Consider the following 17,639-nt stretch of genomic DNA (forward strand, 5'->3'; position numbering starts at 1 on the left):
AACACTTAATCGTATACTTTATCGTATACTTTCTCCGTCTTTATATGTAGATATTACTTTTTCTCCGTTAATCTCCGTCACGTTGTTTCCATAGCAACAACAACTTCCTGTCAACAGCGCTAACTCTCCTTCAAAATAAAAGCATGTCCACACAAAATAGGAAGCCAAGCCAAATATTTGGTGTTTGAAGCAGACTGAGATAATGACTGTGTGAGAGGAAAGTGCAAATGGATAAGTGTGAGTTTGTTTTTCTGTGAGAGAGAGAGAGAGAGAGAGAGAGAGAGAGAGAGAGAGAGAGAGAGAGAGAGAGAGAGAGCAAAACAATGTTAACTAAGAAATATCCTGATTACCAAAAATTCAAGCAACCCGTTTTTAACGTCAGCCTTTTAGTTCAAACATTTATTGCATCAATGATAGTTTTACCAATGCTGTATATCATTGCTCACAAAAGGAGCTTTCTACGTAGTTTTTTTTATCATTTACCACAAAAGTAAGTGACTTACATTTGGGAAATGTATCTTAAAGGGGGCCAAATCTAGGTAGCTTACTTTTGGGGGTCTTAGAAATGGTTTACGGACACATTTGGTATCCAATACCTGTTTCAGAGTATTTTGTAATTGCCCATCGATTCTTAGAATTCATTAATGTTTTAATTACAAAGATCAGACATACGTTTTATTGCGGGAACAGACAATTTCACAACTGCTAAAGTTCTGCTTCTCCCCTCAGCTTTTGAGGGTCACCACTTTCATATTATTCCTGATAAAATGCCAGAGCACCTTCCATTCTTTAGTCTTTAGAGGGAAGTTACCCATGCGCACACGCCTCCAAATAGTTAAAGGTGGGGTAGGTAAGTTTGAGAAACCGGCTCGAGATCGCTAGAATTTGAAAATACACAACCGGAGAAAATCTGCCACTTCCTCACAGAGCCCCTCCCCCAACACACACGAACGCGCACATGACCAATGAGGGCACAAGATAAGTTTGTGCCCCGATGGAAGGCTGACAGGCAGGTAGGCCATTGTACTTTGTACAGTATCACGGCTTCTACAGATGACGTTTTTTTATGGATTTGTTGTCAAAGCACTTCAGATATTCATTGCTATCGGGATGTTAAGAGCATTCCATGGAATGTAACAAAAAGTGTATCTCGAGCCGGTTTCTGAAACTTACCTACCACACCTTTAAAAAGGTTTTTACAGTTTTCGTAAGGTTTCTGATTTCAATTATCTTTTCTCTACACAGAAAATTAAGAGATACTATAAAATAAATGTTGCTGCTGAAGGCCAAACATCTCTTTTTGCATGAAGCTCTGAAGAAAAGATATCAAATCAAGTTTTATTTATATAGGACATTTATAAACGATGTGTGGTCGAGCCAAAGTGCTGTACGTATAATAAAAATAACCTACAGTAGAGACACTTTACAGCAAATACAACACACAGTGTGTGAGGAATATCAGTATGAGAAAAGGACACCATCTGTCCTCAGATATGAACTGTAAGGATGTCTAAGGTTCGTCTCCGTCTAAGTCACCAAAGTCACATCAACTGTTAAAGAGCAGGTGTTCATACACATATGTTCAACGTTAATCCCCGGTAAGCGAGGTCACCGTCCAATCAAAAGGCCCATCACACTCTGCTGGCCTTTCCAGACGGCAAACCTTAGTTTCACCGAGCCAAAGCTTTTCCCAAGCAAAGCCTTTAATTCCTCTGAGTCCTTGTGTCTGCTCTACAAGATGCTAATCAGCGACTCTCAAAGTCTCTCCATTTCTATCTCACTTTTCTCATCTGTCACTCTCTCTCATCGCGTGTTCATCTCTTCGTGCGCTCTCTTGTTATCACTCTCTGATTCTCAATTCGATTTATCACGCTATCTGCATTGTGAGTGAAATCGTCAAACTGCTAAATACAAGCCATTCTCTCCTCTTTCTGTCTCCATGCTCAGTGTCGTGCAGCATTAAAGGAAACGTGAATTAAATCTCGTCATCTGTCTATTTTTGAGATAAGCACAAGCGGGGGTAGGAACAGAACTTTTTAACGTGTGAACCGTAATGCTTTGAATCACTTTCCTCCGCTGAGTCTGTTTGTGAGCCAAGCGATGAGACATGCCGTAACAAAGCTGACAAGATCCCCACTGTGAAACTCAGTCTGCAGATTAATCATCAGCAGGAGAGGACTCTTTAAAGTAGATACACTACATGCTGATATACACCTGAACATCAGCAGGAGAGGACTCTTTAAAGTAGAGACACTACATACTGATATACACCTGAACATCAGCAGGAGAGGACTCTTTAAAGTAGAGACACTACATACTGATATACACCTGAACATCAGCAGGAGAGGACTCTTTAAAGTAGAGACACTACATACTGATATACACCTGAACATCAGCAGGAGAGGACTCTTTAAAGTAGATACACTACATGCTGATATACACCTGAACATCAGCAGGAGAGGACTCTTTAAAGTAGAGACACTACATACTGATATACACCTGAACATCAGCAGGAGAGGACTCTTTAAAGTAGAGACACTACATACTGATATACACCTGAACATCAGCAGGAGAGGACTCTTTAAAGTAGAGACACTACATACTGATATACACCTGAACATCAGCAGGAGAGGACTCTTTAAAGTAGAGACACTACATGCTGATATACACCTGAACATCAGCAGGAGAGGACTCTTTAAAGTAGAGACACTACATACTGATATACACCTGAACATCAGCAGGAGAGGACTCTTTAAAGTAGAGACACTACTTACTGATATACACCTGAACATCAGCAGGAGAGGACTTTTTAAAGTAGAGACACTACATACTGATATACACCTGAACATCAGCAGGAGAGGACTCTTTAAAGTAGAGACACTACTTACTGATATACACCTGAACATCAGCAGGAGAGGACTCTTTAAAGTAGAGACACTACATACTGATATACACCTGAACATCAGCAGGAGAGGACTCTTTAAAGTAGAGACACTACTTACTGATATACACCTGAACATCAGCAGGAGAGGACTCTTTAAAGTAGAGACACTACATACTGATATACACCTGCACCTCAGCAGGAGAGGACTCTTTAAAGTAGAGACACTACATACTGATATACACCTGAACATCAGCAGGAGAGGACTCTTTAAAGTAGAGACACTACTTACTGATATACACCAGAAAGTGAGCATTTGTCGTCTTTGAATTATTGACAATCAATACTAAATATTAGCATGTTATTAGCATTCTAACAAAGGACCGTGCCAAATATTACCTAAAAACACCCAATTGGTATTAACATACAGAATAAAACGTTTTATTATTATGGTCAAAGTAAAGTTTTGGTGACAATGAAACGTTCACATTTATTTTTTCTGTCGTCTTTACTTGACTCTTTAATATTGGTGTTGTATCTTCTATTTCAAAACATGTGCATATACCAACTTGCCTTTTCCCAATACTACAGTATGTAAATGTGAACGGTTGGTAGACGTAGCGTCTGACATGCTGCTGAAGCTGTGATCAGTGTGTGCTCAGAGAGGCCGGAGGACATGCTGAGGGATTCGCTCGAATTAATACCATTTCATTTCAGATCAAAGAGGGAGTCCAACACGTGGTCGCGTCCTCCCCCCATCCTCCAGTCCTCTCTGTGATTTCATGCCGACATCACTACCCTCCGCTGCTGATTCCTTCTCGTCAATGATCCATCCACCGCTCTCCCACCCCTCCTCCATCACCCTCACTCTTCACATCACTCACAATTGTCCTCCCTCTTCATGCCTCTATTTCTTCTCCAATTTCATCATCCTTTCCACATCTCTTACTCTCCACCAACTCTTCCTCGAGTCCTCCCTTCCCTTCCTCCGCATTGTTCCCCTCCCCACTGATGCTCTCACATCAAAAGACAACCATAATGTCATAAAATCTTCTGTGGCGAAGCAATCTTGATTAGAAAATCCGAGAAAATGTGTGTGTCAATACATTTGTTTTATTGAGAGTAGAAGGTATTGTTTAAGTCTAGTGGAACAACATAAGTAGGTGTGATGGCTGAACAACCTTTAGATTAACCTGTTAAGCCCCAAGGTCCCCCTCGGTGGGTCTTTTTTTTCACGACACTGTGTCTCAGGGGATCTTAATATTTAATAACCTATTAATGTGTTATACCGGATTAACAGGAATAATCTCAGCTAACTGATGATACAAACCATTTTTACCAAAACAAAACACAAGTCTCATAAGAAGCATCTAAATGACCCCTGAGCGAAAAATGCTAACGGACTTTGGCACAGAACTCAAGATAAAAGATACCCTTATTACTTATCGTAGCTGCACTTACAAGATATCCGATTAAAGCTGAGGTTCCACAGATTATTTAGGTATATAGTAGCATCACTGAGTGATCCGGACTCGGACAGGGAAAGCAAACTCAGACATCACAACACGTACCTTTACGGAGCTTCTAGGGGAGATGTCTCACCGTAGCTGTCAATCTGATCAAAAGACGTGTTCAATGGCATTAAAACGAGAAAAAACGCGGCTGAATCGGTTAATCCATAGGTTCATAATGTTTCTGTGGAATAATTTTTTTTTAATTTATAATCCATAATTCAATTTCTATGTAAAAATCGGAGAGTAAAAGTTAGCTGCTAATGGTAGCCACCATTATCACAGCTTCCGGTTTTGGCTATGCGTCAGTCTCACACACACACATGACCAAATAAGGAGTATGTGGGAGTTCCCCTCGATTACATTGGCTCTGACGGTTAGAAAGAGATGTCAATCAGCAAAATCGACCAAGGGGGGCCAGAGATAGGTCAAATCCACCCAAATGACCCCATGCAGGGTACTTATTATATGTTGTATTATATGTTGTAGTTTGGATTCCTAAAGCTTTTAGTCTACCATCCCATCATTCAAGGATGGTTTTATAAGTAATTATTATTTTTTGGATGGTGTGACGGGGTTATATTGTCCGTATGAAAACACTGGCCTAGTCGGTTGGGTTAAGCTCCAAAACTTTAATAACAGCAGCAAAAATGAAAATAACGAACCAGCACAACTTAAACAAAATACATACATGTCCAAATCAAACCGTCCATCACTCATCAGAGTAAACATGCTCTGGTGTTGCCTTCTCTGCAACCATCTCCCGAACATGTCCCAGCCGTTGCCTTCATTGCAACATTTTTCCGAGTCATCCTCCAGGGCCAAAACCGTCCATTTTGAACTCATAGCCCCTTCCACAGGCGTACCGTCAACAGGCGACACAATTACCTCAAACCACATTGTCAACATAAACAAATCCGACCCAAACATAAACAGGTTAACCACCTCTTGACTTAATCATTTAACAAATGCACAATAAATAATAAATTGCATGGTTCCTTTTTAGGAAGAGAGCAGGAAATGTTGATCATCATGTGATCCGCTCCGTGATGGACACAATAATTTAAATAGTTTTACTGTGTTCAATCTGAATTTACTTTAAAATAAAAACATCTATATTGATTCTGACACGTCTACATCCAACTCACGGATGTAACCTTGCTTTGAGAAGAAAGATTATTAATGTAACCCTTTCAGAATCAGAAGGGACGATATGGTCACTTGTTCTGGGAATGTCCTTTTCGAGCCTGAGACCTGAAAAACAGGCTCGGCCTTAAACCGCATGTCAAACACAAGTCCACGATAGCATAGCATAAGCAGATACGACGCAGATAGAAGAACGTTCTCTTGTGATGTTAAATATTTGATCTCTTCTTTGTGTCTTGTGTCTTAAGTCCTTGCAAATGGAGCTGCTGTGATGTAAGTTACATTTAAGACTTGATCTGACAACTAATTATGATTGTATCGTGTAGTAGAGAGGGTCCTTCTAGACATCACCCCAACTATCTAAGGCAGGGGTGTCAAGCTCAATTTCATCGTGGGCCACATTAGCATTATAGTTGCACTCAAAGGGCCGGTTGTAACTATATAAATATACATATATAAAAACATAATATACATGAAATAATGTATTATATATTATTGCCTCTGCATTGGATTTTTATTGGATAGGGTAATAACTACGTCTGAAAGCAGAAGTCTAGGGCAAATAATTGCAAGTCTCTTCAGTGCGCATGTCACAAAATGAGATGCATTGTGGGACATATAGTTTAAGGGCAACATGCTTCTGTAAAATAAGATAAGATAAGATGTAACTTTAATAATCCCTGTGGGGAAATTCAGTGCTTTAACAGCAACAGGGTAAACTTGAAAAACAGGAGAGCACAGATTAATACAATTAAGGATAAATCAAAGATAAAAAGAGATAACTAACTATAAAATAAGAAATTAATTAAAATGAACATATATATACTGTAAAGCATGTAACCGTATAATAAACGTATTATATTCTTTGCAAGCTCTTGCGGGGCCACATAAAATGAAGTCGCGGGCCGGATTTGGCCCCCGGGCCTTGGGTTTGACACCCCTGATCTAAGGCATAGCAGGGTGCATGCATGGTTGCTATGGTAGTTTATTTAACTCGTATTTTTCTCTACTTTTCCCGGTATTTTCTCTACCGTGTTACGGTCCCTCTCTACATGCCTCTGCACACTTCCCCCCAGGCACAAACCAAGTACTTTGAATAACATTTGAATGGAATATACTCGCTCAGGGCTAGAGCGTGATGGCTTCTGCGGAGAGGAGATGATTTACGACGGCACGGCCTGAGATAGGTCAACACATCATTTAGCATGGGCTGCAATGGGAACGCGCACAGCTTTAATGCGTATTGGAAACTGGATTGGTGTTGGTGTGCCTGTTTGCAAATGTTTCCGCGTCACTGAGAATAATGAGTAGAGTGACAGATGCATGACTGATGCTCAGCGAGAGCGGGGGGATGACAGGCAGGTAGGAAGAGTATTAATGAAGGGAGTCTGGAGGTGGGGGAGATAAAAGGAAAGAGAGCGAGGCAGAGAGGGGTGAAGGACGAAGGGAAGGAAGGCCCGTTAGCAAGGATTAATAGATGGCAGGAACAGATAAGGAAGATAGGGTGGCAAGGAAGGATGAGTGACAGATTTGGAGGGTAATGGAAGAGACTGAGCTCGTGTCGAAAGTAAAGTGTAATAAAAAGACACGGCAGCCCCGGATTGAAGAAGCAGTCACGCTGCATTATGACACACACACACACACACACACACACACACACACACACACACACACACACACACACACACACACACACACACACACACACACACACACACACACACACACACACACACACACACACACACACACACACACACACACACACACACACACACACCGTCTCTCTGACAGACTGAGAATGACATATACTAGAGGAACACACAGTATGAGCACCAGATATACGGTAACAGTAGCTAAAGGATTGGAATTAAAAAGCGTTAAAAGAACAAAAGGAGGATTCTGCAGGGCTCAGTGTGTGTGTGTGTGTGTGTGTGTGTGTGTGTGTGTGTGTGTGTGTGTGTGTGTGTGTGTGTGTGTGTGTGTGTGTGTGTGTGTGTGTGTGTGTGTGTGTGTGTGTGTGTGTGAGAAGTAGAGAGGATGAGTGTAACAGCTTTGCATTGCAGTCATCAGTGGCATGGTGTGACGGAGCGGATCACATGTGTGACTGACTCCGCCACTGACAGCCGACACACACACACACACACACACACACACACACACACACACACACACAACACACCAAACATTTCGGAGAGAAGACGGAGGCGCGTCACTTCCGTGTTTTAAATGCCTGCTATGAACCTTGCAATTATTTAATTTACGTTTGTTAATTATGGGGAATGATTATGTTAAGAGGTGGTTCACCCGTTTATGTTTGGGTCGGATTGTTATGTTGAAATGTGGTTTGGAGTGTAATGGTTGTCACCTGCTGACGGTAAGCCGGGTGGGAGGGGCTACGGGTTAGTAAGGGACGGGGCTGGCCCTGGAAGGGGGACTCGGGGAATGTTGCAGAGAAGGCAACAGCTGAACACGTTTACTCTCCGGGAGTGATGAACGGTCTGATGTGGACGTTTATTTGTTTTGTTTAACTTGTGCTTGTCGGTTTTTGCTATAAATAAAGTTTTGGAGCTTAACCCAACCGACTAGGCGAGTGTTTTTTGAACGGAGAAATAGAGCCCCGTCACACATGGCAACACAATCAGGACATCTAGAAGCAAGCGAGTCGCCCGGCTGCACAACGCAAGCCCTACTGTGTGTACGGTGTACGAGTGTGACTCACAATGATCAGCAGGATGAAGTAGATGAAGTTGTAGAAGGAGTGAGCGTCCATCACGTAGTACATGATCTCCACCCAGCCCTCCAGAGTGATCACCTGCAGTCGAGAGGAGAGGTGACAGGGGATCCACAACACGCCTTCATGGGGTGCCGTAGAGGAACAGTCTGGGAACATGCGTGCCCTTGCTATTGCCCAATTTAATTGTGTCAAAATAACTCAACATGTGTTTTTTCTGACTCAGAATATGTTCCCTGTTTTACAGTGAAGTCTTGTTCATAACCAATACGCTGGTATTTTGACTCTGTATGTGTACCTTCATCTAAAGTGTTATCCAAACACGAATGTCTCACCTGAAAGATGACGATCCAGGCGAAGCAGATGTTGTCGAAGTTGATGGCTCCCTTGTGAGGGTTGCTGAGCCCCGTGTGGCAGCGGGTGTAGTACTGGTTCCAGTTCACACAGAGCCCGCCCACGCTGACGCTCCCATTGGCCAGCGGCTCGGGGCTGAGGCCCAGCGACTGGCGGTACAGGGCGTCGTCTTTATCCAGGCAGCACGTCCGTCCGCCCTCACGCCGCGCCGGGACGTCTGCGCAGGACATGATGCCGTTATCGATGGGCAGCGAGCAGATGAAGGGCCGCTCGTCATCCTCATCGGCGCTGTAGTAGGGCCGGGGGAGGTTGATGCCCCTGGGGCTGGGGGGGAGAAAGAGGTGAGTACAGTACGGAAGTGTTTTAAAAACAACAATGAAGTAACTGTAGGACATTAATTCAACTAGGTAAATGGGAAGGGTCGACCAAAAGAACAAGGTTCATCTTGAAGTGAGAAACAAAGGCAGTTTTTTGTGAACAGAATTTGACTCAACCTCTGTGGCTAAATGAATTAGCCGAGGGTAAAACAATTATCACAATAGTGGTTTTCATTATATCCATTTTAAAGGTCTCCTATTATACTATTTTTAGGCATATATTCTAGGACTCAAATATCTCAGCCCTGTTAGAGAAGTGCTGATTCTGGGTCTGTAGCTTTCGCTTTAAAAACAACAATGAAGTAACTGTACGAAACGAGTTAGAAGGGTGGACACAAAGAATAAGGTTCCTCCTTAAGTAGGAGGTTAGTAGAATACAGTAACGAAAGTTTGCTTTTTGAAATTGCTTTAAAAACAACAATGAAGTAACTGTAAGAAACGAATTAGAAAGGTCCACAAAAAGAACAAGGTCCACCCTGAAGTGAGAAACAGAAGGCAGTTGTTGCGTTTCATAATCTAATATCGATTGGCAATGCATCCAATGTGTCACTTATTTAATCCTCGATCAGGAAAATACTGACATCACATGTTAAGCCTGGCGACTGCAGCGAGGCCATAAATAGAGTTACGCAATGTGTGTGGGCATTCATGCTATTTCTCTTTGGAGATTCCACGCAGAGTAAAGCCTTCATGGCTGAACATTCGTGTGGCGTGAGATCAAAACTGAAAGCAGAAAATATAATGATGCGGTGGATGAGAGGACTGAGAGGGATGATTATGTTTGTTATGGTAGAATTGGAAGACATTGACAGCAGGGACACAGCGAGGCAGACAGGTGGTGATGTGGCGCGTTAACCATGATGATAATACAGTTTTATTTAAATACCGTGACACACGTCTGATGGGGTTTCCACAGAAACCATGGCCTGTGTCTGCCGTTGTTGGCTTTATGCTACATATATACTGCATTTCACCGTCACTCGGAGACAGCTGTCGTGTTGGATGCTCAGTGAAGCAAATCTAATGTGGCATCTACTTATTCTCTACCCCTTTTTCTTCTTCTACAAACAGCCTCAGTAAAGCAAACTGTCAGTCAAATTAAAGGTTGAAAAACACTCTACAGTTATAATAAAACCAACGAGGTGTTCAGTGCGTTGTGCTTGCATTACGTGAACATCTTCAGTGTACCGTGTATCAGCTCTCTCAGCGGCTAATAACAGAACCAGTAGACCAGTGTATTTCTCGAAGGTGAAGTTCAGCCTTTAACAGAGGAGAGGAAGCTGGATCAGCCGGTCCTGCCAACGTTATATCTTACTGATATACACCTGAACATCAGCAGGAGAGGACTCTTTAAAGTAGAGACACTACATACTGATATACACCTGAACATCAGCAGGAGAGGACTCTTTAAAGTAGAGACACTACCTACTGATATACACCTGAACATCAGCAGGAGAGGACTCTTTAAAGTAGAGACACTACATACTGATATACACCTGAACATCAGCAGGAGAGGACTCTTTAAAGTAGAGACACTACATACTGATATACACCTGAACATCAGCAGGAGAGGACTCTTTAAAGTAGAGACACTACATACTGATTTACACCTCAACATCAGCAGGAGAGGACTCTTTAAAGTAGAGACACTACATACTGATATACACCTGAACATCAGCAGGAGAGGACTCTTTAAAGTAGAGACACTACATACTGATTTACACCTCAACATCAGCAGGAGAGGACTCTTTAAAGTAGAGACACTACATACTGATATACACCTGAACGTCAGCAGGAGAGGACTCTTTAAAGTAGAGACACTACATACTGATATACACCTGAACATCAGCAGGAGAGGACTCTTTAAAGTAGAGACACTACATACTGATGTACACCTGAACATCAGCAGGAGAGGACTCTTTAAAGTAGAGACACTACATACTGATGTACACCTGAACATCAGCAGGAGAGGACTCTTTAAAGTAGAGACACTACATACTGATATACACCTGAACATCAGCAGGAGAGGACTCTTTAAAGTAGATACACTACACACTGATATACACCTGAACATCAACAGGAGAGGACTCTTTAAAGTAGAGACACTACATACTGATATACACCTGAACATCAGCAGGAGAGGACTCTTTAAAGTAGAGACACTACATACTGATATACACCTGAACATCAGCAGGAGAGGACTCTTTAAAGTAGAGACACTACATACTGATTTACACCTCAACGTCAGCAGGAGAGGACTCTTTAAAGTAGAGACACTACATACTGATATACACCTGAACATCAGCAGGAGAGGACTCTTTAAAGTAGAGACACTACATGCTGATATACACCTGAACATCAGCAGGAGAGGACTCTTTAAAGTAGAGACACTACATACTGATATACACCTGAACGTCAGCAGGAGAGGACTCTTTAAAGTAGAGACACTACATACTGATATACACCTGAACATCAGCAGGAGAGGACTCTTTAAAGTAGAGACACTACATACTGATATACACCTGAATATCAGCAGGAGAGGACTCTTTAAAGTAGAGACACTACATACTGATGTACACCTGAACATCAGCAGGAGAGGACTCTTTAAAGTCAGGACTAAAGAAAAAAACGACATGATGGAAATACATAAATATACGCTCTTAAGGAGGGATTGATGTGAAATACCACATTTAGAAATGGTAAGGGTAGGAAAAACACATCAGACAAGACAAATAAAAGGAAGCACAACAACGAAAACAAATCACTAATGGCTAAAGAGAAGGCAGCAGAAGGCATGAAACACGAGTAATATGTGAGTCTGAGCAGGAGGACTTGTTGTCCTTGCCTTTACAAAAAGAGCGAGGCAGGCTCTGAAGACGGAGAACAGCTGTGTGATCGCTCTCTGATCCGAGAGGCTGCTATTTAAAGGGCAGAGCGGAGAAAAGGATCCAGATGATCGCAGACATTAGCTAGCAATTACACCTGACCTGGTTATTTGAGAGAAGCTGTGAGTACTTCCCCGTCTCTCACTGCGTCTACGGCTCAGTTTCTCTGCACTGTGCTCCTCTGAATACAAGCTATGAAGCCTTCTGACATGAGGAGAGACAACTTTTTTTATGTCAGATAAGTTTTGCTCTGGATAATTCTGGCCAGGTCTCTATTTTCTCATCTTGTACCCGTTTGATCACCTTATGAACTGTACCCACATGTCAAAGAAAAGCATTTTGATTTGAATGTATTTACAACAAAGTTAGAGATGTCACCATTTCTGTTAGTGTTTGGTTCGGTCAGTCCATTAAGGTTTTTGAAATAATATTTATTGTTGTATATTAAAAAGGTTTGCTCTTCTGTCTGCACCACACAGAGAGGTATGCAAGGGTATTAATTTGGCATTCAAACAGCAATATAACAGCACTTTAAATGCTATTAAATAACCAAAATAACAACAAATATTATATCGCAAATTACTTAAGTCGTAACAAGAAAAGTATGAATAAAGCATTTTTATTCCAGCTGAAAACTCAATGCTGATTGGTTTGGATCATTCCAGAGGTTGTTCATTTTCGCTAACAGACCGTTGCTAAGGAGAACAGAACGTTGCTAAGGAGGATCAAAGAACTACAGAATGTGCAGTCGTATCAATCCGCAGAAACAAACTGTAGTTTTCTAACTATCCCCAGTAAAGACAAGAAGAACAAGGGAAGACAATACATTAAAACACAGCGTCTGTTCTTCTTTCCAACGGTCTGTTAACAAAAATGAACAACCTCTGAAATGTCAAAAATCTGAATAGAGTATTCCACCAAGCTGTGTAATAAGATATCCTAATGTTATAATTTAAACTGAAGAATACGGCGATCAGTTTTCAATAGGGAATAAGAGGACAAGTTACTGAAATCAGAGTCCTACCATCCTTTGCAAACTATTATGGGGCTATGTAACCCATGTGACTTCTGCCATTGTCTCATGAGTGTCCACCCACTTATTCGACTCTTTTTGCCTCCCAAAAGCCATCCACTAACCCCCCCCCCCCCCCCCCCCTCTGCACCCGCCCGAGCCCGAGCCAGCAGCAGCAGATTTCACAGCTCAGCTCATTATCAGATCGGCTGTGTGTTTCCTGTAAAACGAGGTGATTACGCCCCCCCCCCCCCCCCCAGTCAGACAGAAAGCAGACATTTCACACCTGAGCAGACGTTGGACTCCTGACAGCACGACAGGGTTGGGATGCTTAACTCCAGCTTTTTGTTCCTGGAGAGCCTTCTGGGGTCAGATTTACAAGCGTCACACATCAGCTTTGTGGTAAAAAAACAAGCTTATGTGCATGCTTTTACAACATTGGACGACAGGAATTAATTATCTCAGGTGGGTCCGGGCATCCCGTGATTACATCCCTCTCATCTCCGAATTGGTTGCCATGGAAAAGCCTCTCATCAGATCATTATTTCCTCTCTGGGCTCAGCCGTGTGGACTGGACTAATCAAATGCTTGGCCGCTCTCCAATCGACCCAATCCCAGTTATTGTCTGAGCTGTGTGTTTTCACTCTTAGCTGTACTCTTAATTATAGAGATATTTGGAAACAACAAGAACTGATCCAGCTCCTGATCCTGAGTCCATGGAGAGAGTCGTCATCATTCAATATACTGACGTTCAAGATCAGAAATCACTTTTGTTTTTATTTCTACATACAACTGAACAAATTCCCTGCACAATAAAACACTATCTTGGATGCCCAGGTGAGACGATAACAATCAAACTGAGATGCGATCAAAATAACAACATCAATAGGAAATCCTTGTTATTCTTACTCATCTCTTCCTGTCTCATCTCGTCAGGTATCTGAGGTGCGAAGGTGTAGCAACACTGGTTTCCTGGAAATATGTGAGTGTGAATTCAGAGGAGTATTCCTAGAAAGCAGATATTATAGGGAAGTGGGAACCGTGTTTGATTAGTGCCCTTCCAAGTAATTGATTCAAGTTAATTGCTAAGATAGCGTACAGTACGATGAGCTAGCATCGTCTATTGACTGCACAGCATGGTATGCAACGTACTCAATTCATCTTTAAGCAAATATGCAATTCATCATTTGCTGCATGGGGGATGTACAGTATTTCCACATGGAGAAGTTTCTTCAAGGAAGTTCCAACAAGTGCTTCAACACAACTTGCCAACACTTAAATGATTGCCTTGATCTTCTGTATTGTTCGTAACAGATTACATTGAGGATAAGGACGTTGCAGGCTGCTAGTTCAGTCCCCTATGATAATATTTAACTGTCCCTCGCCTATCCAAAGATCGCTTCATGTATTTGACTTCCTGTTATGCTTGGTAAGGGTTTTGCAGAGGACTCAATAAAGTAAGGAGGTGATCAGATGAGGATTTCTCGAACAGCTTGGTCTGGAAGGAGCATGGCATCTACACTAGCCATTGAAAATGTATACAATACAGGCAAGACTGTATTGGATCAATGGGTGGCAGCAGTCCAGTATTCATGTGTAACACTTCCATTATTAAGGTCTGTTCTTATAAATACTGTAGTGTGCACATCGAGAACTCTCCTTCTTCTGAGCTAATTTGGCAAGTCTTTGTTCGACAGCCTAAAGGCCCTGACACACCAAGCAGTCACCAGAGAACTCGCCGACGCAGACGCCAACTGTTGCGTCGGCGTGTTCTCCTGCGTCTTGACCAGAGATGGGGTCGTTACTAAAAAAAAGTAATATATTACATATTACATATTACTTTTAAAAAAAAGTAATATATTACACTACTTCGTTACTCTCTACATAAAGTAACTCGTTACTTTACTCGTTACTTTACTCGTTACATTAGTCGCAGGGCCGGCCCGCCCCTCCCTGCAGGCAGATTACGCAGACTGCTAAAGTTTCAAATGTTCTCTTTAGTTCACTTTCCATTGTCGCATAAGACTGATCCAGATCCTGAATGTTTTCCTATCTGTCCGTGGCTGTCCTCTGTCTCCTGCTATCTGACCGTGGCTGTCCTCTGTCTCCTGCTATCTGACCGTGGCTGTCCTCTGTCTCCTGCTATCTGTATATTTTGTGCAGTCTATCTCTGCTCACGCTGTTGCGTCGGCGTGTTCTCCTGCGTGTTGGCCATGTGTTGCACTGGAGCCAGACTGGAGCACACCGCAAAGACTTCAGCCGAGCACGTACGAACTGCACATGCGTGAGTGGCAATAACTCTCCTTACCAGCAGACGGCGGTAGTGTGTATTCGTCATTCAAAAGAGGCAACAACCGGAAGACAGAGAAGAAGAACAGACTCCGTGATCTAAACAAACATATAGCGTGTGCGTTCCATTTTCACTCTCGTCCATCGAAAACATGTTTGGTGCGGTACTGGAGCTATCAGCCATTGGAGCGTTGCTTGTGGAAGACATTCTCAAGCAACCGTTTTGCTTCTCATGCACTGATTCGCTAGCTGAACAGCCAATCAGAGTGATTTCTTTGTCCGACTGCCTGTGGCTGACGGACGGCCATGAAAGGCCAAATAAGGCGTGTCACGGCCGACGGTGCGGGACACACCAAATTGAGTTTGGGCGGCAGGGCACGCTTCGTCGTCCGACTAACGAAAACGGCCGATTTCGCCCTGGTGTGTCAGGGCCTTAAAGCAGACAGGACTTTATAAACAAGGCTTAGACTCCATGGTGTAGACAAGAGATATTTCATCGGTTTATATTAGAGTTTTATCTGGTACGGTGTTATCTATAGAGAATTGTAATGTTGTAGTTTGTAAAACTATTTCAAAACCTGACTTAGTCAATTTAAATGTTCTTGAGATTTGAAAAAACTTCTTGAACTGCAGTTTTGGTGTAAAAAGGAATACGCCTTACTGCACATCACATTCTATTTATGAAGTAGTCTTGAAAAGGAACTGTGCGCTTTGTGGAGTGTGAGAATATAATCCAGACCAGCTGTGTGAAATCTCCAGAAGATGCACAATTTAACGGTTAGAAGTTGAAGGATATTGACGTCTGATGGACAGATGTTGCTTCTGCTGCTGTGCACAAACACAACACCACCCAAACAACTGAGCGGCACAAACAGAGAGTGTATGCAGTCTTTTGATTCTGAAGCGACATGACAGAAGAGTAATTGAATTTCTGACACTTCCACCAAAAATAAACAGCCCACAGCCACAGAGATACACAACATTATTCCATGAAAAGGCCACGCATTACTACGGCAACAATAACGGCCCCCAAATGCAGAAAAACAAGATTTCACCCCAAAGAAAGGGAAAGAGGACAAGCAACAAGTGCCTGCTGTTAAACTGATATACACCTGGACATCAGCAGGATAGGACTCTTTAAAGTAGAGACACTACATACTGATATACACCTCAACATCAGCAGGAGAGGACTCTTTAAAGTAGAGACACTACATACTGATATACACCTGAACATCAGCAGGAGAGGACTCTTTAAAGTAGAGACACTACATACTGATATACACCTGCACATCAGCAGGAGAGGACTCTTTAAAGTAGAGACACTACATACTAATATACACCTGAACATCAGCAGGAGAGGACTCTTTAAAGTAGAGACACTACATACTGATATAAACCTGAACATCAGCAGGAGAGGACTCTTTAAAGTAGAGACACTACATACTGATATACACCTGAACATCAGCAGGAGAGGACTCTTTAAAGTAGAGACACTACATACTGATATACACCTGAACATCAGCAGGAGAGGACTCTTTAAAGTAGAGACACTACATACTGATATACACCTGAACATCAGCAGGAGAGGACTCTTTAAAGTAGAGACACTACATACTGATATACACCTGAACATCAGCAGGAGAGGACTCTTTAAAGTAGAGACACTACATACTGATATACACCTGAACATCAGCAGGAGAGGACTCTTTAAAGTAGAGACACTACATACTGATATGCACCTGAACATCAGCAGGAGAGGACTCTTTAAAGTAGAGACACTACATACTAATATACACCTGCACATCAGCAGGAGAGGACTCTTTAAAGTAGAGACACTACATACTGATATACACCTGAACATCAGCAGGAGAGGACTCTTTAAAGTAGAGACACTACATACTGATATACACCTGAACATCAGCAGGAGAGGACTCTTTAAAGTAGAGACACTACATACTGATATACACCTGAACATCAGCAGGAGAGGACTCTTTAAAGTAGAGACACTACATACTGATATACACCTGAACATCAGCAGGAGAGGACTCTTTAAAGTAGAGACACTACATACTGATATACACCTGAACATCAGCAGGAGAGGACTCTTTAAAGTAGAGACACTACATACTGATATACACCTGAACATCAGCAGGAGAGGACTCTTTAAAGTAGAGACACTACATACTGATATACACCTGAACATCAGCAGGAGAGGACTCTTTAAAGTAGAGACACTACACTACTGATATACACCTGAACATCAGCAGGAGAGGACTCTTTAAAGTAGAGACACTACATACTGATATACACCTGAACATCAGCAGGAGAGGACTCTTTAAAGTAGAGACACTACATACTGATATACACCTGAACATCAGCAGGAGAGGACTCTTTAAAGTAGAGACACTACATACTGATATACACCTGAACATCAGCAGGAGAGGACTCTT

General features: G+C 42.3%; 1 protein-coding gene across 1 annotated transcript in view; it reads right to left on the reverse strand.

The window, feature by feature from the left end:
* The window catches only part of LOC117453336 (voltage-dependent T-type calcium channel subunit alpha-1I-like), a 294,731-nt gene that overhangs the window by 198,003 nt on the left and 79,089 nt on the right, over positions 1–17,639 (reverse strand). Inside the window, 2 exon segments of the mRNA XM_071204189.1 lie at positions 8,261–8,353; positions 8,608–8,950. Of these exon segments, the coding sequence (XP_071060290.1) occupies positions 8,261–8,353; positions 8,608–8,950 (436 nt within the window).

The sequence above is a fragment of the Pseudochaenichthys georgianus genome, chromosome 1, assembly GCF_902827115.2.
Source record: "Pseudochaenichthys georgianus chromosome 1, fPseGeo1.2, whole genome shotgun sequence".
In the NCBI taxonomy this organism is placed as follows: Eukaryota; Metazoa; Chordata; class Actinopteri; order Perciformes; family Channichthyidae; genus Pseudochaenichthys; species Pseudochaenichthys georgianus.